General features: G+C 42.6%; 1 protein-coding gene across 1 annotated transcript; it reads left to right on the forward strand.

The window, feature by feature from the left end:
* The first annotated feature begins 762 nt into the window (after positions 1-762).
* On the forward strand, positions 763-18,759 carry ZDHHC23 (zinc finger DHHC-type containing 23). Its single transcript, XM_030205028.1, has 5 exons — positions 763-820; positions 1,018-1,168; positions 13,604-14,302; positions 16,243-16,410; positions 18,284-18,759. The coding sequence occupies exons 1-5, from the start codon at positions 763-765 to the stop codon at positions 18,546-18,548; spliced, it is 1,341 nt and encodes a 446-aa protein (XP_030060888.1). The 3' UTR covers positions 18,549-18,759.
* The last annotated feature ends 8,359 nt before the right edge of the window (positions 18,760-27,118 follow it).

The raw sequence follows: 27,118 nt of genomic DNA on the forward strand, positions 1-27,118 counted from the left end.
GCCCAGGGGTGTAACTGGCACGTTTCCGTGTACAGTTTCTGGTTTCCAGTGAAACGTTTTTTTTAATTGAAGACGGCGATTTTGAGATCGTTTGTCACCCTTGAGAGCTATGAGGAATGGTTTCTCGATGTTTGTGTTCCAGGGATGGTTGTTCAGGGTACCAGGCTGGGACCACAGCTTTGAGCCTTCTTCCAGTTGTCATTTACTCACAGTGTAAAATTAACTGTGGGGCCATTAAAAGGCTGATTTATAATTTTTTTGTTTTCTTAAATAGATGAACCAACACACAAATTTCAAATTCAGTTATTTTTGTACTGAAATGTGTAATATTGTTGATTAGTATAGAGCATTATGTTTTTAATACGTTTCTCTCTTTCTTATATTTTCTTTGTTTCTGCAAGATTACTAATGCAGGTAATAGTTTTCCCCACCGAACATGGGATTGGAGAGTTAGGCAAGTAGCTTTAATACAGATTGTCCTACTTTTCTTTACCAGACTTTTTCCTAGGCAAAGTGATTTTTTTTCCAGTTCTGGGGCAAAAGTTACACTGATGTTATATATGTCATGTCATACTAGGGTGGAGTAATGGCATAGGGGTTAGAGTCACAGGGTGAAAAACAGGTAAGCAAGTGTTCAACTCCTCATTAACTCTTGTGACCTTGGGCAAATCACCTCATTTTTTCCACTGCATAAGGTACAAATTTGTGAGTGTAAGCCCTCTAGGACCAGGGAAATAACTACTGTATCTGAGTGATCTACCAATGAAAAGGCTTATGAAGAAGAGGGAAATAAGACATTACTGTGAGCAGACAGCAGGGAGTATGCCTATATTTATAATACATAATTACATGTATTTTATTGTGTAAAAGTGCAGGTCTAGAAAAGATCAGACAGAGCAAGAAAGATGTGTGACTATTGTGCTTTATTTTTTTAAACCCTTGAAAAGTCCAAACTTTATTATCTCCGCCTCCAGATGATTGTTTTCTAATCGGAAAGTTGGTGCAGCACTGTTGAAGTGAAACCTAAAAGGATGAAAAAAAAGAATCCAAGGCTATCAGAAGCTGAGGAACCCTTATGTTGCTGTGAGTACATAGATCAAGATGGAAAGAAGAGCCATTTGGTAGCCTGTTTGTGTAACTGTGAGGACCTGGATGTGGCCTGTGACAGGTAAGAAATCTCCATCTTCCAGAAATGACACTATTTTTTTCTTATATGTACAGAAAGGGAAATGGGACTTTCTGAGGTTTTTGCAACTACATTTAAAGTGCTTTACATATATTCAGGTATTTATTTTGTACCAGGGGCAATGGAGGGTTAAGGGACTTGCTCAGAGTCACAAGGAGCTGCAGTGGGAATCGAACTCAGTTCCCCAAGATCAAAGTCCGCTTCACTAACCACTAGGCTGCTCCTCCACTCCATGCAGTAGAGAGCCGTAGTTGAGCTGCCTTGTCAGTCTATTCCTTACATCCCACAATAAGCAGGTGTAGTAGTGGTTCTTGGTGGCTTCATTAACAAATTAGTGCTTTTTTTTTTAATACAGTCTTGATTCATGCTATTGCTGCATTTTTATTTTATCAGGAGCCATGGGTTTTCTTTCATGTATACAGGATTTAATTTGTGCCAGAATGGAGAGGAACGCCATTCCGGCACATCTGACAGTTCCGAAAGTGATGTCACTGCCCACCCACCGACTTCTTTTCCCTTCCTTTCCGCACACCAACTGGCAATTCGGCATCTCCCTTGGCCTCTTAAACAGCCCTTCCCCAGATGTACCGTTTAAAAGTTGTTTTTGCTTGTAGAGGCCAGCAACAATGAGCAGCGCTTCATACGCGCTGCTCGTGTCGTCCTTACTGCTATCTCTCCGACATAACTTCCTGTTCATGCATAGGCGGGAAGCGTGCTTGCTGCTGGAGGCCCCTACAAGCAAAAACAACTTTTAAAAGGTACACTCTTTGGGGGGTGGGGAATGTTTGAGATGCAGGTTGACCGAAACCAGTGGTTTTGGTTCTGACTGAATCTGAATCCACAGCTGAAATTTGCTGCTTGGTTTCAGCCAGAACAGAAGCTGAAACTGAAAACGACTTGACTTCCCCACCCACCTCCCTCTTGACAGAAAACATACATTGCAGTGCTGCCCAACCCCCTCGGGTGGCCTGACCGCCCTGTAGGCCCTACTTTACAAACCCTGGTGGTCTAGTGGTCTCTTTGGATGCAGGAACAAAGCCTATTCATTCCATCCTGCTGCCAAGACTTCCTGTGGCAGCTTTGCGAGATTGCTGCGGGAAGTCCTGGCAGCCATTTTGAAATTGGCACCCAGCATATGCAGGAGCAACACTTGCATATGTTGAGTGCCAATCTCTAAATGGCTGCTGGAACCTCCCGTGGAATGTTGATTCAGTGGCGGCAGCGGGCAGGAACAAGTGGTCTCCATTCCTGCCCCCGAAGAGGCCGCATGATTACAAGGGTTTAAGGTAGGCCCGAGGAGAGCCTACGGGGTGGTCATGCAGCCCAGGGGGCCAGGTCTCTGCTGAGTGTGTGGGGGGGGGGGGGGACAGCGGTAGCAGTGAGTAATCGTGGAGGGGGGTAGTTAGTTCCTGCAGAAAATACTATGACAGTTTCAGCAGAAACACAAACCCAGATTTCAGGTTGATTTTAGTGCCAAGTCCAAAACCGAAGTTTGGCCAGCCTCTAGATTGAGAGGCCAGCTAAAGAGGGGAGAGGGGATTACCGGCTGAGTATGGGACAAAAAGAACAAGGGCTGGACCATTGAGGGGAGGAGGAAGGAAGAAGACATTGGTCCACTGGGGGAGAAAGGAAGGAAGGAGACAGGCTGGACCATTGTGGGGGGGGGAGGAATAAGGTGGGGAGAAAGGAAGGAAGACATTGGACCATTGAGGGCAGGGAGAAGGAAGGAAGGAGACTGGACCATGTGGGGGGGGGGGGGGGGGGGGAGAAGGAAGGAAGGAGACTTTGAAGCATTGGAGGGGAGGAAGGAAGGAGACTTTGGACCATTGGGGGAGGGGAAGGAAAGAGACTTTGGACCTTGGGGGTGGGAAGGAAGGAGACTTTGGACCATGGGGGGAGGGGGGAGGAGGAAGGAAGAAGACTTTGGACCATGGGGGGGGAAGGAAGGAAGACTTTGGACCATGGGGGGGGGGGAAGGAAGGAAGACTTTGGACCATGGGGGGGGGGAGGAAGAAAAGAGACATTGGACTATTTGGGAGGGTGAAGGAAGGAAATGGGGAAGAGATGGTGGAATTTTGGATATGAAGTTGGAGAGCGTATAGGGATGCTAACTATGGGGGGGGGGGGGGGAGGAAGAGGAGAAGAATGGGGGGGGGAAATATTGGAGGGAGGGGAGCTACAGAACATGTTGGAACCAAGTGGTAGAAGCCATAAGGGGGCTGTCAAGGAGATGAGTAAGAAGAGGATAGTGAGTACACAGGATAAAAATGTGGGAATGGGGAGTGTGTGGTAGAAGGGAATATGAGATTGGGGAAGGAGTGAGTGCGGAAATGGGAGAGCTAGGGACAGAGTAAAAGATGGAAAGATGATAGGTGAAAAGTAAAAAGAGAAGTGGAGATCTGGAGTGAGAGAGGGTGAAATTTAAGTGCAAAGAAAGGGAGAATAGAGCTAAAAGAGAAAGATCTATGTATTGGAGACAGATGTGAGAGAATAGGAGGAGTGAGGAGGAAAAAACAAATGGACAGTAGCCACTGGAAATTACACTGGACACGTTTGGCTAAGGGAGTATGACAGTACCTAAAATTGTGGCCTTAGGTTGTTAAACTTTAACAACTGGCTCCCAAAATTTGGCATGGGGTGGCTCACGTCCCCTCCTGGCAGCGTCAGCATCGAGCTGCCCCGTGGCTTGGGCATCTCACTTGCTCTCCTCCTCTCCGACCCTCGCAGCGGCAAAACAAAAAACAGCATGAAACCATCTGTGAGGCCGTGTAGCCTTGTGCGCAGCTTCTGGCTCCCTTCCTCCTCCCTCTCCAAACAGGAAGTTACATTCTGAGGGGAGGGAGGAGAAAAGAGGCCAGCAGCAGCACATGCAGGGCTTATGGCCCCCAGCACGGTTTCATGCTGGTTTTTTTTTTAATTTGTTTTGCCCGCCGCAAGTGTGAGGTTCGCCGCTCGTGGTTCCTTCTGACTGCTGCAGTACTGGCCTGGGAGTAGAAAGGAAGCCGGCAGCTGTGTGTGCAGGGCTGCAGCCCAAGGAGGTTAGATTGAGAACAGGAGACACATGAAGTCAAGTTGAATCCACGGAGGTTTATCTCCTCCCGTACCCCGCGCAGCCATTATCACTGTACATTCAAAACAAAGCAAACAGTCCTTTGATTGCTGCTTCCACGTTGTCGTTCTTTAATGTTGGTAGCATTTTTATTTAATATATGTTCAAACATGCCAGCTTGTGCAACATACGGATGTACACAGAGGAAGAATAATAATGGAATAACTTTTCATAGGTAGAGTAGCAATTTGTTATAAATCCTAATTAGTGTGTCATTTGGAGGGGCTGGTTATAGGGACACTCTAGCATGTGTTATATTCATGCAGAGATTTTTTTTTTCCCTCCTGGGAAAGGGCCACTAAAACAGGCATGATGTTATGAGAATCAGGTGCTCATCATTTAAAGTTTCTATCTATTTACGTATTTATGACATTTATATCCCACATTAAATATGAATTAGGTTGAAACCTGGGAACATTTAAAATCATTTTACCCCCGTGCCTAGATCAAAAGTGCATCTCCCTCTATGGGGAGGGGAGAGTGAGGAATGTGTTGTTGTCCCCCCCCCACCCCAGTTGTACTGCTGGCTATGCCCGGCGAGAGAGTTTCCCTTCCTACTACAATATTGCAGATCTGGATGTTTGGGACCCTTCTGTTTTATAAGATTCCAATGTCATCTTCTACTGAATCCCACTGTTTGCTCAATAGAGGCCAGATACACACTTTCTGCGACATCAGAAATGCATTTCCATGTGTAAACATCGTCTTATGAGGTTCTAGCATGTGGCTTTTTGTTACGTGCCTGAGCTTTGTGTCTGAGCAGTACCCTCTGAAAGGAGTCCAGGGTCTCAGCTGAGATGCCCCAGTTGGCATCTAATAGGTTGAAATCTTCTCCCAGCACTGCCTCCCCCCCCAAACTCCTTCACTGTTATGAATGATTTCAACGAAATAAAAAGAAAACACTACAGGCTGCCATGCATATGTTTTTACTCTTCCACCTCATAGCTGCTGACCTCTTCACAGCAGATATATATAGAATTAGATTCCTGGTAAAATTGCCTAGATATGTTATACACTTTTAGATCATTTCCTTAAAGTTCAGCTCAAAGTGTTTTACAGCAAAGTACAGTAAATATAATTTTCTTTTTCCTCTATCTCATACCTCTGCGTTTTCTCTCCCTCCCTTCCTCCTGTCCCAGTGTTCTCTCTTTCCCCCACCCCCCATTATTCCTGGTACATAGAAGTAGCTAATAAGGCAGCTGAATCCTGCTGTCAACAGCAGAAGGTAACCTGCTGATGAAGCACTGTAAAAAAGATAAGGAATGCCCCTTTAACGTTTTCTCTTTCTATTGGACTTAAGAATATGTATTCATACAGAAAATGAAAATTCTGGCCATCTGTGCCCTTCCAGCCAATTGATTTTCATTGCCGCTGAGACTTACCAATTCAGGATCAGACGTTTGGTGATCAAATTTGCAAACAACTCTACACTCCCCCCCCCCCCCCCAAGCAACAAGTAACTGCAGAGGAGAGGGGGGGGTCAAAGGGTTCATCTCCCATTCAGAAATAGTGCAGAGGATATGTGCATCCCTGCCACTCAATAGGAGGCTGCAGGAATTGCCGTTTAGACAGGAAATAGCATGAGGAAGCAGGTAGCAGAGAATCCTTCTCCCCCCCGGCAAAAAAATAGCACAAAAGGTAGAGCATGGGGATCATTTTGTCCCTCCAGACTAGATAGTTACACGGGGACAGGAATCTTACCGGTCCCCACCCATCCCCACAAAAATTCAACCTGTCCCCTGAAGAATTTAACCCATCCCTGTAAGAATTTAATGGTACATAAAAGAAAATTCTGGTCAGCCTCCTCAGTCTCTCTCTGGATTTGATCAACAGCACTGTAGGCAAGGAAGGAATGGTATTTGAAACTTGGAACACTCTGGTGTGCACATGTAAATTTGTCTCTGATTTACTGGCTGAGAGGGCACCACATGCACGCACCAGTAGGTCAGGTGGCATCCGATGCTCATGCCTGTGTTATCTGAGGTCTGGGCATCAGCCCGGGAGCAAAGAGGATTAATTGTAACATAGTAAGTGACAGCAAATAAAGACCTGAATGGTCCATCCAGTCTGCCCAATAGTCACACTCATTATCAATTCATGATTAAATCAATGAGTGTGATATTATATACTTGATTATGGTCTTTCTTTCGTGTTTCTGGAGCATAGACCATAGAAGTTTATCTGGCCCTATCCTTGCGTTCCAGCTGCTGGAGTTGCCATTGAAGCCCACTCCAGTCTATTCGTCTTCTCATTTGTGGGACACAGACTGTAAAAATCTGTCCAGCACTGCCCTTATGTTCCAGCCACTGAAGTTGCTGTCTAAGCCCTTTCCAGTCCCTCCTAAACCAGATTACCATGTATGAGACACAGACCTTACAAGTCTGCCCGGTATCAGCCCTAGTTCATCATAGCCAGAGTTGCCATCTAAGCATCACTTGACACATCCACACACATGTAGCCATTTAAGGTTAGGTTTTTTATAACTTCTGCTTTCTAATTAGAGATCCTCTGTGTTCATCCTATGCCTTTTTGAATTCCGTCATCATTTGTGTCTCTACCACCTCCTTAATGGAAGACTTTCCACATTTGTGCTGTTAAAGCAAGGAAGAGGAGGAGGAGACAGCACTCAAAGAACTTGGTACTCGGTAGATGAGAGGCAGGTGCAGCTTACGCTTCTACGGGAACCCCTCAGGAACTGCTTCCGTCCCCGTGGGAACCCTGCAGGAAAACCGCAGGAACTGCTTCCATCCCCATGGGAACCCCGCAGAACTGCTTCCGTCCCCAAAGGCTCAAACGTAGACTTCCCATGTTAAGGCCCTCTGCTGTTGCTTTACAGTTTCAGACTGCACCTCAAATACTGTGGAATTCTGGTCACTGCATCTCAAAAAAGATATAGTGGAATTAGAAAAGCTACAGAGAAGGGTGACAGAAATGATAAAGGGAATGGGATGACTTCCCTATGAGTAAAGGCTAAAGCGGCTAGGGCTATTCAGCTCGGAGAAAAGACGACTGAAGGGAGATATGATAGAGGTCTATTTGGGTAAACCTGAATCGCCTGTTTACGCTTTCCAAGAATACTAGGACTAGGGGGCACACAATGAAGCTACAAAGTAGTAAATTTTAAAACGGAGAAAACATTTCTTCACTCAATGTGTAATTAAACTCTGGAATTTGTTGCCAGAGAATGTGGTAAAAGCAGTTAGCTTAGCGGGGGTTAAAAAAAGGTTTGGATAGCTTCCTAAAAGAAAAGCCCATAAGCCTTTATTAAAATGGACTTGGGGAAAATCCACTGCTTTTTTCTAGGGTAAGCAGCATAAAATGTACTGTTTTGGGATCTTGCCAGGTACTTGCAACCTGGATTGGCCATTGTTGGAAACAGGATGCTGGGCTTGATGGACCTTTGGTCTGTCCCAGTATGGCAACACTTATTTACTTGCGTATTTATAACTATGAGATGTCATTGGCTGTGGCCTTAATGTGCATGCTGTAGGCAGCATCTGTGCAGCCTACCTCTTGTGTGTAATCCTGGTAAATTTAAATGTTTGAGAGTGTGGTATGGTAATTCTTAAAGAGGTAGTGCTGGAATTAATTGTACTGATGGAATATATTTGTACTGATGGGTGCTTCTGGATGCTATCAAGATGGTACTAGCGCTTAAGATAAATTTATATTTTGAGTATGATATCTCTTCCACATCCTATTCCTGGTCTTTTCCCAGTGTGGCATTACTTATGTACTTACAATATTAGAAAGGAAAATGTTTAGGTTTTTATGGAATAGTAAAACACCAAGAATTGCTTTGAGGACATTTAAATTGGTTAAAAGTAAAGGGGTGTTATATTTCCAGATTTTAAGTTATATTACCTTATCTGACGGCTGTACCTGTGGTATGGTTTATGAGTGGGACAGATGGGAAGATGTCTAGGTGGTTACACTTAGAGAGGGCAATGGTTAGTCCATTTCTTCTGTGTAGTTTGCAAATATAGTAACATAGTAGATGACTGCAGAAAAAGACCTGCATGGTCCATCCGGTCTGCCCAACAAGGTAAACTCATATGTGCTACTTTTTGTGTATACCTTACCTTGATTTGTACCTGTCCTTTTCAGGGCACAGACCGTGTAAGTCTGCCCCGCCTCCCACCACCGGCTCTGGCACAGACCGTATAAGTCTGCCCAGCACTATCCCCGCCTCCCGCCACCGGCTCTGCCACCCAATCTCGGCTAAGCTCCTTAGGATCCATTCCTTCTGAACAGGATTCCTTTATGTTTATTCCACGCGTTTGAATTCTGTTACCATTTTCATCACCACCTCCCGCGGGAGGGCATTCCAAGCATCCACTACTCTCTCCGTGAAAAAACACTTCCTGACATCTTTCCTGAGTCTGCTCAATGGCTCAAGCTGGGAAAGTGGTATCTCTTAATCAAGTGATAATTGCTATACCAGAGGTGTTAAAGTTTGTGGCCCAGTGTTTGAAACTGTCCTGATGTGGGCCAAAGGTTTATCTCTTTGGTTCAGTCCTGAGCTTAAGATACAAAAGGAACTGTTCATCTGGCCTGAACAGCAGGCTAGGAGTATTTGGTGTGGGCATCAGCTTATTCAGGAGGATACGTTTTAAGACTTTTGAACTGCTTGGGTGTGTAACACCCCTTTGTGATGTGTTCCTGGATCTGGGGCCTTGGAATAGTTAGCACCTGGTGCTTCCATCTGGGGAAGAAAGGTGTTAACAGGTGGGATTTCCCTCCTTTCGCCACAGGAAATTCAACAAGACCGCTGTGAACAAGGCTGGCTGAAATGTTAAACTATTTCCAACTTGCACTGTATGAAAGTATTAAGACATTTGTTGATGAAATCCTTCTGAGTGAATGGTGTTCAATAAACAAACCACTAAACAATTTATAAACAGTGCTCTTGAACCCAGTTCATCTCCTTGGCAAAGTGGCAGGTTTAAATACATCCTCCTGGTCCTTTTGTCTTTTTATTGGAGTGGCAGTATTACCTATGACCCCTTTGCTCCTTTACTGATGGGCCGGTGCTCAGAACCAAACGCAGGAGCTAGAGGCGATAGCGCCGGACTAGCACCCGCATTAGTGATCACAGAATGCGAAGAGGCTGTAGCACAGGAGCCAAAGATTAGCACAAATGGCATGCAAGTGTATTCAAACTGTCGTGTCCCCCCCCCCCCCCCAAAAAAAAAAAATGCTCAGAGGACAGTGCACAAAAAACTGGCTTGCTGCTGACAAAATGACACCATTGTGGAGCAGGCATTAGGGTATTTGAAGAGAGGATTTCTCATGATTCTTTAAAATCTGGGTTTTATATAATTTGGAAGCAGAAGGAAGTCCATGCAAGCCCCCAAGCGCTGGTAGTGAGAGAATATGTGCCAGTCAGAGCTAACCCGAAAGTGAAAGCACACATTGGCGCCTGTTCCTGCATTTAAATATAAGCCTTCCAAGTAAAAAAAAAACAAAACAATTTCCACTAAAAGGTTCAGAAAACAGATGCCAATGTGTGCTTTACTTTTTGGTTTCCCAGATGCATGCGCATAGGAGCTGAGCTTGCTGCGAAAGTCTTCTACGCATGTACCAAGCATGTTTCCCCACCCCCCCCTTGCTTCTGCACATGTGCAAAGCATGTTTCCTCCCCATGCTTTCGCTTTTATAGTGTGCATATAATTTGAATGCCATTTCCTTTGAGCATTTGTGAGCTAGGTTTCTACACCGTTCCAGCGGTATGGTTTCTGCGCCCTTGGCTTACCGCAGGACTTCTGAGCATTGGCCTGCCAATCTTTTCCCTTGTCCGTCCCCATCAGGTTTCCACAATGAGGGCCGAGCCAGCCTGGATTGGCCAGTCCCTACTGCCAGGCTTTGAGCACCAATTGGGGGCCTTTGCCGTCTCTGGGCTCTGAGTGCCAACTGTGCTCCCTGGCATCTCTGTTGCTGGGCTTCAGGCACCGTCTGTGCCCCCAAAGATCTTGCCCTGAGCTGGCTGCACAGGGCAGCTCTGCTCAACAAAGCCAATTCTGGGTCTGAATTCTATGGAGGTCATGGCTAGACTGCCCAAATATCTTCTGACGAGTTTTCCCTGATCCCTCCCCTCCCCATCTTTAGTTACCTTTATTCAGTGTGTGTGTGCAGTATTAACTCCAACTTTATCAACTTTAATGGATAATCTTCCACAGCGTATGTAAATGTGGATCATTAATCTGTCTTTTCTCCCAATGAGCAATTTACATATTTCACCCACTTTGCTGCTCACCTCTCTCCTCTCAGAGGCTGCTGCCAGAGCAAATTGACAATGCTTTCTTCTCGGAGAGCTATCCTGCTTTTTTTTTTTTTTTAAATCTTCTTCTTCTCCTTCTGTATCTCAAAAACCCTCACCTTGGGGGAGGGGATTCAAGAGGGAATATAAATTGCAAAGTTGTCATCCTTATCAGTGGATACAGATTGATTGCAACACATATACAAGCAGTTGCTTGACTGCTTGGTACAGCTTTTGAGTTGATATTTTTTGTGTGGTATACCTGTGTTGCGTTTCAGCGACTTTGGGAGTTTGATTTGGGGGAGGGTTTTCCTGAGCCACATTGGGAAATGTTCTGGACTACAAGGGTTCAGGCCGTCGCTATCAGCACTGGTAGGACTGCAAACTTTTTTTTTACAGAGAAAAACCTGACACCTGCCCCACCCCAAGTCCATTGCCTCATCTATTGTGGCACCTTATCCTGTGCGTCTCCCCCTCCCCCCCCCCCCCCCCCCCACACCCAATCGTCTGAGCTAGGGTTGTCATGTCAGAAGAAAAATTGACATTTATGTTCTCTGATTATTTTGCAAATTCTGTCTAATGTTATGACTAAAATTATATTAAAATTTTGATGTCTCATCAGTAAAGCCAATACACTGAAAAACACTATGTAGAAACAACTTACCATAACAATTCAGAAAAGAAATGAAAACATACCTCTTCAAAAAATTCTGCAGCTAATCACAAAGATATCGCCTTCCTTTTAAATCTACCTCTTCAAAAACTATATGAATTAAAATCACTAAAACTCTAAAATTGAACACAAAAACTACCACTACCTTTTTCACTTCAAATCTATCTTTTCAAAAACTCTGAATAACCACATGAAATATAGATGCCCTCTGAACATTGCACAACACTACTGTAACTCCACCAAAATGTAAATTCTAATCCACTTTGAACCAAAACTTGTTTTTGGATAATAGTGGGAGACAAGAATGCATAAATAAATAATAGCACTAATCTCCAGCACTCAAAAAGCAACAACTTTATCCATGAAAAGGCAGCACTACAAATATTATACAAGGCCCTAAAACACCAATACAGCCTTTAGTGAGAAAATAGAACAGGACTGCAACAAATCTCTGCATAGAAACTACATGCTAGCAGAATACCACACCTTGATCACACATGCAAAAAGCAGACAGACCCTCAGCAAATATGAAACAGGGACCGGTAATAGATATGAAGGCAAAACTGTAAACCTCAAGAAGTCAGACTTGCATATACAGCAAAACTGAAGTGGAAGATATCAGAGATGTACATTTCCCAAAGGTGACACATTCTAATTAATATAAATTCAAAATAAAATACTTTTTTCTGCTTTAGTAGTCTGAGCATTTTATTTTTACATTCGATTTGGTCCAAGTTTCTCTTGTGCTTGTGTCTGTTTTTCCTGTCGTTCCAGGGTGTCCTGTCCACTTGTCATTTCTTCTCTCTCTGGTCCACCATCCATCTTCCTGCATCCTTATTTGTCCTGTCCATCATCTCTCCTCTGTGTCCCTGTTCTATCCTCCCCACATGTTTAGCATATGTCCTCTTCTTAATGTCCCTATCCTCCCCTTATATTCAGCTGTCCCCTCTATATCTCTGTATGCTAGTGTAACCTGGTCTCTTTTTTTTTTCCCCCTCTTCACAGTGGGTCCAGCACATCTCTGTCCCCCCTCCCCCTCATCCCAACTCCTGCATATCTCCATTCCCCTCCTCCCAGGTCCAGTATATCTCCGTCTCCTCTTCCCCACTCATCCAGCATAGCTATGTCTGTCTGTGTGTGTCTCTCTCTCTCTCTCTTCCCTCCCCCTGCCCTGCCCTCACAGAGGTCAGTACATCTCCAGCTCTCCCTCTCCTGCCCCCCACAGATCAAGCATTTCTCCCTCGCTCTCCACCCGGGTCCTCCAGACTTGTGTGCATCAGCGGCAGCAATTAAGGCACCCTGCCTTTGGCTGGGCTTGGGCCCATTCCTGTTCCTCTACAATGTTCCACCCTTGCGGAAGCAGGAAATTATATTAGAGAAGCCGGAGGCAGAGTGTCTTAATATGCTGCCGCTGGTGCACATGAGGTGGGTGGGGGGGGGGGGGGGGAGGAAGAGGTCAATGATTTTAAAACCTGTTTTTGGCCGTTGAAAAACTGGCCAGTTGGCAACCCTAAACAGCGGTCATTCAGGCTCTATATTATTTGGCTCATAGAGCCTTACGGACCCCTTCCAAAGTTGTAAAATTGGGGGCTGGTGGTTCTTATAAATGCTGGTCTTGTGGTTCTGCTGTGGGAACTCTATTTCATATGCTGTTTTGCCTGCACACATTTAAAATTGGGTACCAGGATGGGATAGAATTATTGTCAGGAATTTGTGCTGAGCTCAATTTTAAGGCTGTTGTGTTGTGATTAGCTACCACATGCACTACCTCCACTGCATGCAGATACCTCTCATGAATATTCATCATGGATATTCTGAAATCCTGACTAGCTGGGGTGCCTCCAGGACCAGGTTTGGGAACCACTGGTCTAAGCTATTGTATTTACTTATGGCCATAGCTATATGGTCTATATTGTCTTAGTGGAAAGATAATACAACTTTGTCTGTGATTGCATGGTGGAATACTGTGTCTCTCAATAGAAAGTAGGAAGAAAGTGCTGCAGTTTAGAGACAGATTAGAAAGATTTGGGCTCCATTAGATTTGTTTTGTCAATAGGTTGATCTACAAAGAGGATTGAGTTTTGGTCTTTGCTAAAAGGGACTATGTATTGTATTTGTTAGACTTGGGGCTTTTTGTGTGTGTGGTTTTACTGTGTTATGTTGTATTTGTTGTTTTGGTACCTTGGGGGGGAGGGGGGAAGCATAGACTTATAGATGATCAGGGAAACTTGAAAGAGTGTCTCTGGGTTGTTCAGCCAGCCAGTGACTACGTCCTCTGGTTTCCCATCAGGCTTTGCCTCCATCACTGTTTTGATGTGGTATTTGAAGTAACTTTGGCTGATCTTTTTCATCTGTATTTGTGCTTTTCTAAAACAGGTGGATTACTTGTAAATCTTTGCAGCCAGATACTTTGCAAAAAATCACAGAGACCTTCTCGGACCGTTTCCGTATTCCCTGGCTTAGGGGAGCCAAAAAGGTTGATGTCAGCCTTGTCCTACCATTGGTTCTGCTGCCTGCCTTTCTTCATGTTGCAGCTTTGCACCTGCTCCTGACAATCATCATCTTGGCATCACTTCCTGTATTGGTTCTCTGGTATTATTACTTCACACACAGGAATAAAGGGCGGACACTGTTCTTTTTAAGCCTAGGGTTATTCTCCCTGGGCTACATGTATTATATCTTTCTTCAAAAAGTAGTTTCAAGAGGTCACATAGAAAACAATCAGGTGATCACCGTCACCTGCGGACTCCTCGTGACACTTGCAACTCTAGCTCAAGCCAAAAAAGACCCTGGCTACCTCCACAATAAGAGAGAGTGTGTCCTGTCATCTTCCAACAACTACAGAGAACCAATCAATAGAAAATGGGTGGAGAGCTCAAATGGTTTTCACAAGTCTCCGTCTGCTAGCGATAGCAGTGTTCATATAGAAGTTGAACCCAGTAGAATGTTGGTTGAAAGTTCTGCCTGTACAAAGAGGGATTGGTGTATGACGTGCAGTTTGGTACGACCATGCCGTGCTGGTCACTGCCGGATCTGCAACTCATGTGTAAGGAGATTAGATCATCATTGTGTCTGGTAAGTAGAGGCCTACAGCTTTTACTGCTACTGTTCATCAACACATAGTTTTGAGAAAGTGAAGACCCACAGTGAAGGGGTCATGGTAGTAGTGCTGTATCAATCACTAAATAGCTCCAGTCTTATTGAATACAAAATATCTTTATTAAACACGTGTGCTTCAAAACCTGCTCACGTGTGTTTAAAACCTTTATTCACAAACAATGTTCTCTTATATCTTTCATACTCATTCACACCTTATAGTACCTGCATAGAAAATCTATAACAAGGAGGATTTATATATACATGACTTTCTTGAATATCATTACACACTGTGTCAGAGTTCATAATTTCTTGTCTCTCAAAGAGACTTCACAGAATTAGAAATACGGGACCTTTGCATGTGTCCATTCACTCTGCTCTTCCGGTTTCCGGTTTCACATAAAGTTTCATGAAAGTTCAAGACAAACCCCAGCACACTTCTCTGGGGATAAACAACTCCACTTGCAATAGATTTCAGGCACTACATAAGCAGAATGAGACTTTCAATCTCATAACTGCTGTTACTCCAGTCCTTAAGCAAGCATCGGCTCCTCTATGCAGGACCGCATTTCGTTCTCTTCATCAGGAGGAACCACCATATCCCTTTAACCAATTCTGTTTGGCAGCGTGCCAACAAAGGACTTTCTCAGGCCGGGACCCAACTGCCGTGGCTCTGAAAGTCATGTATATATAAATCCTCCTTGTTATAGATTTTCTATGCAGGTACTATAAGGTGTGAATGAGTATGAAAGATATAAGAGAACATTGTTTGTGAATAAAGGTTTTAAACACACGTGAGCAGGTTTTGAAGCACACGTGTTTAATAAAGATATTTTGTATTCAATAAGACTGGAGCTATTTAGTGATTGATAATACGAGTGCTCCAGCAGCTCTATTGAGTCCCTAATTGTATAATATTAGTAGTGCTGTATGCCAGATTTAATTGCTTTGACTTTTTTCACAAGAAAGGGATGGTACCTGGACAGATGGCACCAAGGCATCACTTCTCTTGCCAATCAGCAGTGAAAATTATGTTGCTGCCTTTTTCAGAAACCTGTTGGTTTTCTTCAGTAATAAATAAATCAACTCTCTGAACTATAGTACTGTTACAACACAGTGGAAGCACAATGATATTAAACATGAATTGTTTACTTTCTTAATTTTTTTTTAAATTTAAATGAGAGGAGGTTGTCAGTGTAACTCGGTGCTCCACAGCACCTGCACTTATAAACGAATGGCAAACCATGAGCATGTACTGCTCTACTTGTTAATAATCAACACACATCATTAGACTCCTCTCATAATTCTATACTTTCCTGTTTTACCTTGTGTCTAAACACACTGTGATAAGTGTACAAAATTAATTTAAGGGTTTCACAAATAGCTTCAATGCTCTCTGGCCACATGAGAAATTAATTGGCTGTCCAAAAACATCTTAGATAGTTTGCCACTTATCTGCTCCGTCTTGAGGGTAAAAAGACGCCAGCCGGTGAGGTGCCCCATTTTGCATTCTTCATCAGGAACATAAATACTCGTTTCCACAGTCTGCTGACAGAGATGCAAAATGAAGCGACCAGGAGTTATATTTGTGCTGTATCTGTGTCGGCAAATTGTGGAAACGCGCATTTAGGCCCCTGTTTTTTGGACATCCAATCAATGTTTCATGTGGCAGCCTCTTCTCATTTCAATAAAGAAAATGTTGAAAAAGTAAACAATTCATGTTTAGTATCATTGTGCTTCCACTGTGGTAATGGTACTATAGTTCACAGAGCTGATTTATTTATTGTTGTGAATTTGTTGTCTCTGTTTTGGTGGATGTTTTCTCCAAGGCATAGATATTCCTTGGTGTGATGTTAATTATCTGGTAAATAAGATGCAGAGTTATAAATGTGGTTTTTTTTTTTCCTTTTTACCTTCAGGATAAACAGCTGCATAGGAGAATCGAATCACCGTGCATTTATCCTTCTGATTCTGTTCTTTCTGATGACATCTGTTTATGGCATCACTTTAACTTTGGGAACAATCTGCAGTGACCATAATGCATTCATGTCTCTTTTCTACTGCCCGGGGGTCTATTCAGACTATAGGTGAGAATGAAATGTGGCATGAAGAAAGGGTTTGCTTTGCTTTTCCTCGGTGGGATGATCTGAGTGGTACAGTGGTTGAGCACAGAATATTTCCCATTACAATCTGGACCATAAATTTAACAAATCAAAAGCTATACTAAGCTACATAAAATGTATCTCGTTTCCAAACAATGTGATTAGACCAAACTGTCACGAACCTCAGAAGGCTCTGTTGTAACTTACTCTGCTTTGCACCCTCAGTCTTTATGCAGGACCAAAAGGTATCAGGCGAGTTCCCACCCATCAATTCCCCCCTGGGACAATTCCCACTTAAGGGAGACAATTCTTACCAAGAACTGCCATTTCCCACCCTCCCTAGCCTTTTTTTTTTTTTTTTTTAACTGACCGTCTGGAACAAGGAAGTTAGAGCAGCATACGGATGTACACAGAGGACATATAATAACCGAATAACATTTCATAGGTAGAGTAGTAATTTATTATAAATTATTAGTGCATCATTTTGAGGGAGTGAATTAAGTTTAAACCTAGTTTGTGTGTGTGTGTGTGGGGGGGGGGGTATTGCCCCCCCCCAATTAACTTCAGTTTGTATTTATTTTAGATCCCAGATTAAACATGAATTAGGTTGAAACCTAGTTTGGGGTTGGGGGGGGGGGCGGCATTTGCCTCTCCACATGAACTGCATGTCTGGAAGGGGAAAGGGATGTGTAAAAGATAATGTGGGGTGTGAGGGTGTACAATCTGGAAGAGAAAGGGGAGGGAGATTATTTGCCTTGTGTGTTTTGTATTTTTGGGTTATGGGTGGGAATTGTCCTCTCTGGTGTGGTGGGAATTGGTGGGAACTGACCTAGAACCTGCCAGAATGGCTGATAAGCAGAATTCCTTTCTGAACAGAATATTTATATACGTGCTGGGGAGAGTCACAAACGTATATCGGTAGCTAAGCTTTAGTCCTATAACATTCAATCAAGCCTGGCTTACACACCAGTTTGTTGGGAAGCAGATAAGTTGAAATGATATTGCAGATCATAGCTTCCCAAACCTATTCTGGGGCCCTCACAACCAGTCAGGTTTTCAGGATGCCCACAGTGCATATGCATGAGATCTGTTTTCATGTGTTAGGTTCCCAATGTATGGAGATTGATCTCATGCATATTCATTGTGGCCTTCCTGAAAACCTGTCTGGTGGTGGGGTTCCCAGAACAGGTTTGGGAAGCCCTGCTGTAGAGACAAACACTTACCTTTTATATAAGGTGGTATTGGTCTGTGTGTTTCTTGCTCTCCCTTACTGTCCTATCAGATTGCTGACTTTGTTTACATAAGCTAATCAAAACATTTTAGCTTACCCTCTAAAGAGAGAAAAGGCATTATAAGACCATAAGAAAAGCAATGCTGTATTGGACCAAGGTCCCATCTCTGACAGTGATCACTGTGGTTCACAAATATGCAGCAGATGCCAAAAAGCAGATATTTTTTTCAGCTCATTTCCAGGCTATGAGTAGTAGCTCTCCCAAGTCTACCTGGCTAATTTTTATGGACGTGTTCCTCCAAAAACTTGTCAAATCTTCTTTTGAATCTTGCTGTGTCGGTCACCTTGTGAGATCATTACGTGTGCACCCCTTTAACTTTTGTGTTCAATGTCCCATCCACATTGGATATTCAGGACAGGTTGTGGGAAAGATTGGGTAGGAGACATGAAAACCCTGATAGAGGGGATATGGTGTTTTTCCACCCCCAGCTCTAATATATCTGCACACTGTAGATGCATATATACACATCTTAGAAAGTTGTTGTGGCTGGAATTTTTTGGTTCTTAGTTTCCCCTGGTGGTCGTTTTTTTGTTCCAGTTATGTTGTTGTTCTCTTATTTCTCTTAGCTCTGCCTTGGCCTTTACCTGTGTGTGGTACTGCACGATCATTACTGCCGGTATGAGTCACATTCTCCTGATCCAGCTTCTAAATATTAGCTTCAATGTGACGGAGAGAGAGGCCCGGCTGGCCTTGAAGGAGAACATTGGACGTCGGTTCTGCTGTAGCTTGGTGATTGACCCTGAACAGTATAACTTGGGATTCTTTCAGAACTGGTATCACTTCCTGACCTTGGGCTCTTCCCAGCAGCATTACACAGTGGACCTTGTCTGATGTTGCATTCTGTGGCCTTTGAAATCGGACCTCTGCAGCAGGATAATCAGTCAGGAGTCTTGTATGATCCTGTAGCTGCTCTCTTATCAAGCTGTTCATGCTTGGGAGACATCTTGATAAATCTCAGCTAAAATGCAATAAGATAGCTGGCCATTTTTTAGATGGGAGAATTAAAAAGGAATCTACTGAAGTAGAAAGAAGTGGTGGCAACTCCTGCTGGTATGATCTGTTTTTAACTCAAAAATTGTACTATAAAGAGAGTGGTATTGAGTATTTCCCCCAAATCATGGAAAGGATAAGAGGTATGATGCTTGGGGAGTGGCAGAGCTGTTCTTTTAAAGACATGTAGGTTCACTGTAGGTAGTACTTCTTAGCCACTCCTGTAAAGGCCCCAGTTATAGCCATTTACAGTGAATTAACTGTAAGCCGACATAGGCCATCTCTCTACTAGCAAACATGCTGCCCAGTTTTTGGGGGTTTTTTTTTTTTTACTCACTTTAGCAGAATGAAAGGAGACTTGTTTTAAAGCCTGATCCTCTTGCATGTATCTGACACTTAATGCAGGATGCTGATGAGGCTTTTGCACAAATGGTTGCCAGGACTCCAAAATAATGAGGAACTTGTGATTTTAATGACGTGTGCAATTTACTGAGCCTAAAAAAAAGTATGTTTGGTGCTGGCTGATGTATTTGCATAATATGGTGTGCACCAGGGTTCATTGTATCTCACTGTTGAGTACATTTGCAGGGAAGGAAGAGATACTGATGATAAACCTATTGCACAGAGATTGTTTAGCTCAAGTTTTGGTTTTTAAACACAAATTGTTTTACTACTTTTTTTACTACTATTAAGTTTTAACTTAGAGGGCTTCCATTTTTATTGTAGAAATAGCAAAAGTTGGTATTTTCTAATTAGATATATTGATACATGCTTATAAATAGTATTGAACATCCCAGGATACTAGCAACCTGCCTTATGTAATACCATTGCTGAATAGCAATTTATAAATATATTGTTGCTATGTGCTAGTTGTGCCTTAGATACTGTTACTATTCCTACTACTAACGTGTTAAGTAGACTTCTAAAACCATACCCCCAATGCCTGCAGCGGTTTACCCCCCTGATATTCAGTCTGCTGTGGTCAACAGGTTTTAAGCCACTGACACTGCCTTTCTGTAGTACAATCAAAGTAGTTTACAATTATATGCAGGTACTTTCTCTGTCCCCAGTGGGATCACAATCTAAGTATTGTACCTAAGGCAAAGATACGGCTGCCTCTTGGGTCGTCCTATCCATTCGCTTAGTTTTGCAGACCCAGGCATTGACAATGGCCTGTGCCCGCATTAACTGCTGCCTCTTCCTAGAATCTGGTCACGGACTAACCTGATACTAATTGGGCAGTGCCAGGGTGGCCAGAGCCACTATTCAGCAGCATTGACTGGTTAAATACTGCAGAATATCGGCAGTTGGGACACAGAATGTGGTTTGTGTGCAGCAGTCTCTTCTGCTTGCTTAGACCATGCTGAGAATCCTACCACCCCCAATATTACTAAAATCCATTAGTACACACTAAACAGCATGGAAATGGCTTGTTACAAAATTGGCCAGACTCTAGTGAAATAGCAGTGTGAGCATATTTTGACCTACATATATACTTTTACCCATGATGAGTCAGATGGTCTGGAGCGAAGGATGGAATTGATATAGGTTGTATGCCTACATTTATTTAGTTAAAGGTTCATGCATGCTAAATAGTAAGTGTGCGTACAGTTGATTGGATAATTTTTTCCTTCTGAAAATTAATATAACTTTTTTTATTTATACTTGCTGCACAACTTAGGGGTCCTGTTTATAAAAATACCTCCATTCTGTGGGTACACCATTACCACTTCCAAAGCTGCACGGTAGTAACACCCCCTTCTCATTCTGTTTTGCCTCTGGTGTTCCTTCTTGTACTAAGAATCCAGAAACTCATCTAGCTGAATCTATTGCTTATCTTAGCTGCTGCCAGCCCAGCTCTTCCTTCCCTATGTTAGAAATGAAAAGTAATTTTAATAAGTGTGTTTGAAAAGTTGCACATTTCTTCAGGGCAAGCTCCAGTGTATTGTGTGATGGTTTAATATTTTGCTGCTCTTCCAGATATCTTAAGTAAAACAAAGAAGCATTTTGTCCTTCTCCCCACAAGGAAAGTTATGCTTTTTAATGACTTTAACCATTTCACAAAAATGAACTATCTTAGAGCAAATATTTGAGAGAAATTTTGGAGCAGCACAAGAACTGGACTAATGGTATTGTACACAGATCTGCAGAGGACCCTTATGTGGACAAGAGAGCTAAGATGTTTGATTCTTTGTTTAAAACAATTTCAGGACTTAACTACTGCCTTTTCCAACAGGCAAGATGTTTAAAGCAACCTTTTGTTATAAGTAAATTATCTTTGCAAGAAATGTACATTTATAATAATCTAAAAAAAATGCTGTGATTAAATTACCAACCTTTTCAGTTCATAACCATGGAAACTCAACTAGAAAGGAAAAGCCAAAATGACTCTAGCAAATAGGCTGGATGTGCCTTTGAGTTTTCTCTGTGCTGATCTGTGAGGAGTTATTAATCAAAGCAGAACCTGCTTAAGTAAGAGGATTTCACATGAATGTGAAACCTAGTACATCTTGCATAAAAGCACTAGGCTGAGTTCAGAATAACTCGGGCCACTGTACCTCAGAAACTGTGGAAATGCTTCAGAAATGTAATAGCTACCTATTTAAATCTATTTTCAATAGAATTAACTCCGTTCAGGGACTGAAATCATTCCATCTTCCAGGTAGAGATTTAAGTATCTACAGCACTCTAATCAGCGGCAGGAAACCTGATCCAATGGAAATACCAGAAATCAGCCAAATAACTGCAAGAAGAAAGAAATGGGGAAAGCAGGCATGGCATGGCTCGTGGAATTCCTTCCAGTGTGTGTGTGTGTGTATTGGAGGCAGTGGCAGGAAGGGGGGGTGCTATTTTTGGAGGGGTGGGCAATTAGGGTAATGAGGCAGGTGTGAAGGAGTTTGGAAGGAATATTTTTTGGGGTGGGGGAGTTTAGGTGTTTGGGAGAGTACAGAACAGGAAGAGGCATTTTGAAAGGAAGACTTCCCTACTTGCTATGTTTTACTGTATAAGTTTCTATACTGCAGAGGTTGAGATGCTTTAATTTTTTATTTTTATTTTTTTTTTGGGGGGGGGGGGGGGGGGGGTTCTTTGGAACCCTTGGTCCAGTATGACCCATTTTTGAAGTTGATGTGTGTCGTGTTTTGGTTTTTTTTTTAAACCAGGTTTTCCTGCATGCAAAGTTTCTTCCCATTCAGTTTGTCCCTGGACAGACTCAAACACACTCAACCCCTTGTTCTTTGCAACCCTTCCATTGGGTTGCAAAGAATAACCAGTTTGGAACGTTTCCATACAACCATTGCATTTTAAGGAAATACCAACAGCGGGGAGAGAATGGAATGCATGATGCACTCAGATTTCGAGGATACCTGAAATGTATGGACTGTTGCCACAGGAGAGTTTAATTTAAGTACATAATGATGGTACGTTTTAATAATTGTTTTTCCTACATATGGAAAAAGGGCTTCTATAAAATTGCACAACTACATCTGCATGTAAAAAGATGCACTTCCCTGTGAATGCCTACTTATGCATAGTTTACATATAGGTATTCTCCAGGTTGCAGCTTGGATGGAACAGAGGCAGAGTTGTGATCATGTATATTTTATAAAATACATGTGCAAATGCATAGAATATGTGAATAAATTTACACCTTTTCAGAGCAAGTGTGCAATGTTATTTGTTTAGGGGGATGGTTCTGGGAGTTTGTTTTTAAAAAGGCACATAGGCACCTATTTGAAATTAGGTCTTACATGTTAATTTTTTTAGTTCTTCCAGACTAGTCCAGGTGGAGACTTCAGAACCACTGGCTCAAAGCCCTTTTTATGAAGGGTTCTGTGCAGTTTGTATATAGCCATTATTTCACTCACAAAGCAGAGCTGAAACATCCCCTCAAGATTAAGGATAGAGAAACAACACAACAATATCGCAATTTGAACTTTCAAGAAGCTGGAAGCTGAGAAAAGAAAGGTACTCCTATTATCAGCAATTCATCTGCTCTCAGTTGGGTTCTGGATTGGTCTGAAAGAAAATTAGCAGGTACGATTTAATTTTGCCTGCCTCCCCCCTCCCCCTCAGAGATGTGGGAAGTACCAAAGCTGTATTTTTTGGAGGAGAGTCCTGGCCAACACTTGCATCAGGACATCAGCTCCAAAGGCAGTATCTTGCTGGGTTTGGTCTTCAAACCTGTAAATGCTGGGGGAAAGGAATATAACAAGGACTAAGCCACTCTGTCCTGTGGAGGAATCAAACGGTGCTCTGCCCAGGATGCAGCCTGTGCCCTTGTAGAATGCACTTTTAAAACCTCAAAAATGTAGTCAATCTCTATATGAGGACGGGGGTGTTCAAAAAGAAGAATCCCAAACTCTAAACTGAAATATATATTAAATAGAAGGGCAGGACAATTCAGTATAGGCTGTTCCTTCAGCCGAACTATATTTTAGTGAGACTAGCTGTACCGAAACAGCTCACTATAATGCTCTATACATCATCCGTACTCCTTTAAAATTGGGTAGAAGGGCTTTATTTAATGCATATGATTATAAAATATGTTATCAAAAATGAGTGACTTTTAATAAACACCCCCCTACCCCCCAGTTCAAGAGCTTTTTTTCCCCCCAAAATTTCTTATTGCAAATCAACACACTATAATTTGTAATCTAACGAGTAAAAAGAAGTAGTAAAGCACTGGATATAATGAGAACAGTCAGACCTGGGCCCCCAATTTTTTTTTTTTAAATATATGCTTGCTCCAAGGTCCAACTGTTTAACATCCAACAGGAATCCCTGTTTCAACAATTCTTCAGGGACGTCAGTGCTTCTTACCCCACAATTAAAATCCTTGCTTGTATTCCACAGCATGGCAAAACTGACCTTTTAAAACCTCAGGTACCGTTCTTTGTCCGAGTGTATGCTGACCCTACTGTAGACTTAGAAGTTACCAATTGTGCCACAGAGCAGCACGAAGTGGCAACCTGACTGAGGTGAGGCGCTTGCATCTCCTGGATGTATGTAGAATGCTATGCTGTTACCTGAAGAGTTTCATTAATCTCCCTGCACCTAAAACACTGGAAGCGACACAGTCTGATACAAAAGGAAGCAAACCTTTTGTATCGGATGAAAGGATGAGGAACCACTTTTTCCCTAGACATGACTAAAAGCAGTTCTTGACCATGAGTAGGTTTGCAGCTCCCAGAATTCTAAGGACTGAACAAATAGCTACATTCAGGCATGCCTGCGTCAGCAGTTCAAACAGCACCTGCAGTACTGGCAGCATCAAATTCAGATTCCCAATCATGCGAACTGACTCTTAAAGTTCAGGTGCTTCAATCTTTTCCAAAAATGTATAACATCTGCAAGCATTGCAAAGGGGTAACAAACGAATCTACCCCCTGAATTATGTTATAGCTGCTATAGAAATGATTTGTAGTAGTATCCTTACTCTCGAGGAAGTAAGGACTAGGCCTTTGTCAAAGCTATCCTGCAAAGGCTCTACAGATTCTTGCTATAAATGACCATAATGGAACTGTGTGTCTCTCCTGACATGACACCTCCAAAAATGCATTGTATTCTTACATAGGACAAGGAGGTTGAGCATGTCAAGACTATAAGAGTATCTGATTCACCCAGAATATCTCTGCATCCTCACGCTGTCAATGGCCATGCTGTAAGAACTTCCTGTATCTGGATTGGGCCCTGAAACAAGAGGCCTGACACCCCCCCCCCCCAAAAAAAAACAAAAAACCCACAACAATATGAGTGGTTCCTCTGTTGTTGACAACACAAGATCGGCAGGGCCTGTGGGGCCATCAGTATAACTTTCCTATTTACTGAAGAAGTCTTCCTATCAAAGGCCAATGAAGAAATATCTATAACTGACTATAATGCAGCTAGGGCTGTACTGTGAGTCCAGTCTGTGCTGTGGATGAAGAAATATAGAAACAGAGATAAGCAGATAAAGACAATATGGCCTATCCAGTCTGCCCATCCATGCCATCTACCATCCCTTTCCCTCCCTTAGAGATTTTGTGTATTTGTCCCAAGTTTTATTGAATTCAGATGGAAGTTTTTGTTTCCATCACCTCCACTATGAGGCTGTTGCACAAGTTCACCATCCTTTCTGTGAAGAAGCATTTCTTCAGGTTACTTCTGAGTCTATCCCCTTTCACCTTCAACTTATTCTCCCTCATTTCAGAGCTTCATTTCAATTGAAAGAGACTTACCTCTTGTGCATTTAATCTATGAAGTTATTTAAAATCTGTATCATATCTCCCCTCTCCTGTGTTTCTTGAGATCATTAAGTCTGTCCCATACACTTTATGATGAAGACCACTCATCCGCCCTCTGGACTGAGTCCTTTCTGTTTATTTTTTTTTTTTTTTCGTTAAGTCATGGTCTCCAGAATTGTATCCGGAAGGACAGGATGACTGGGTAATATCAAGAAATATCTACTGGTAGTGACTGACATGGCACTGTTTCGGCGAGATGCCTGCTTCAGGGGCCTTTATGTTGAAAAAATATCTACTGTGAATAAATGAACTTGGTTGTATAAACCACTGGTGTCTTTAAAAAGACGCTCAGTATCTAGTTAGAATGAGATGTGGATATTTCACGATCACTGCTGAACAGGATGCACTATAGTGGAGAAAAGACAGCTGAGGACAGAGATGATTGAGGTCTAAAAAAATAGTGCGAAAAGTGGAATGGGTAGGTCATAGGCGCCCGGTATAAGAGGCTTGGACAGGCTAAGCCTCCCCTGCTGTGCTCTGAGGGGTTTAAATTGTTGATTTACCTTTATCCTCACAGCAGGAGCTGCAGTGAAAGCCCTCTAGCCTTGTCCAGTTGTAGAAATTGGTTTATGGTTTGTTTACCTTACTGCTGGGGGGGGGGGGGGGGTTGGCTGGAGGTGTCCTGGGTTGCCAGGGAGATATTTAATGAGGATGACTTCCTGACCTGCACTGAGGACAGATAGCAGCAGAATCATACTGGGCCAGCATGATCAGCAAAACTCACCAGACAACAAAGTTGAAAAGATCATTTTATTTTCATTATAGTGTTTGGAATATGTCCACTTTGAGAATCAGGTGCTCAACATTAAAAGTTTATATTTATTTACTTATTTATGGCATTTTATCCCACAATAAACATGAATTAGGGTGTTTTGTGGCTCTACATGAGAATTGTGATGATATGATCTCTTGTTTCATATTGTTGACGGTCTGCATTTTCCGTATGGGTGGTATATTGGTGTATTAGGTTCTGCCCAGTGTAATATTTATGGTAAAGTAAGGTTCTGAGTGTGTTTTTGCACAAAGTTGTGCATAGTGTTTTGCAGTTGAGCGATTGTGCTTAGAATATGCTTTGAGCAACCACTTTATTCTTTGACATATGATACATATGTAATATCTAAATTTTAAAAAAGGTATTAATTGTGATTATTTTATTTTTATTTATTTATTTTTTCTGTGTGTTATCAGACAATTATGTATATAAGCTCTGCCCCTGGCTCCACCCCCTAAGCCCGCCCCCTTTAGCCTCCCCAAACAGTTGGGCCACCGACCGCCTATGGTAGGCATGAATCACTTGTTTACTCTTCAAAAATACAAGGACTTGGGAGCAAGCAATGAAGTTACTAAGAAGTAAATTTAAAACAAAGCGGACAGAATATTTCTTCATGCAATATGTAATTAAATTCTGGAACTTGTTGCCAGAAAATGTGGTAAAAGTTACATTAGGAGGGCTTAAAGGTTTACACCACTTCTTAAAAGAAAAGTTCATAAGCCATTATTAAAATTGACTTGGGACAATCCACTGTATCTTTCTAGGATAAGCAGCAGAAAAGCTGTTTTACTTCTTTTGGGATCTGGTCCATGTTGGACCTGGATTGGCCAGTGTTGGAAACAGGATACTGGGTTTGATGGACTTTTGGTCTGTCCCAGTATCTGTCTCATGACTATTCATTGCGAGTGTCCTGAAAACCCGACTGCCTGACTTGAAAATCTCTGGTGTGGAGGGATGAAGAGGAAGATGCTTTTATTAAATAGGTGGGCTTCTGACACAGGTATTTTTTTTTTATAAAGAAACCCAATAAGATTAATTGGCATATACATAAGACCTAAGGGTGTGTGTGACCGCTGAAGACTGAAACTAACTACCCCTTGCTCTCAAAGTGCTATGCACTCTAGCATGTGCAACTATACTGCATCTAGAAAAGATGACTAGAGTTCTTTTTGGTTCCTGTTCTGAAGCAGGGTTAACCTTCCGTGTCTCTTTCAGGCTGCAGTGACTTGTAAAAACCCATAACCAATTATCTTATGCTTCCAAAGGATGCTTTTATATACATGTTTTCTGAGCACTGCTACATTGATGGCTATTGTTCAGCTTCCTGTGTTTACAGCTTCCATTCCCATGGCTGC

Source organism: Microcaecilia unicolor, chromosome 5, assembly GCF_901765095.1.
Source record: "Microcaecilia unicolor chromosome 5, aMicUni1.1, whole genome shotgun sequence".
Classification (NCBI taxonomy): Eukaryota; Metazoa; Chordata; class Amphibia; order Gymnophiona; family Siphonopidae; genus Microcaecilia; species Microcaecilia unicolor.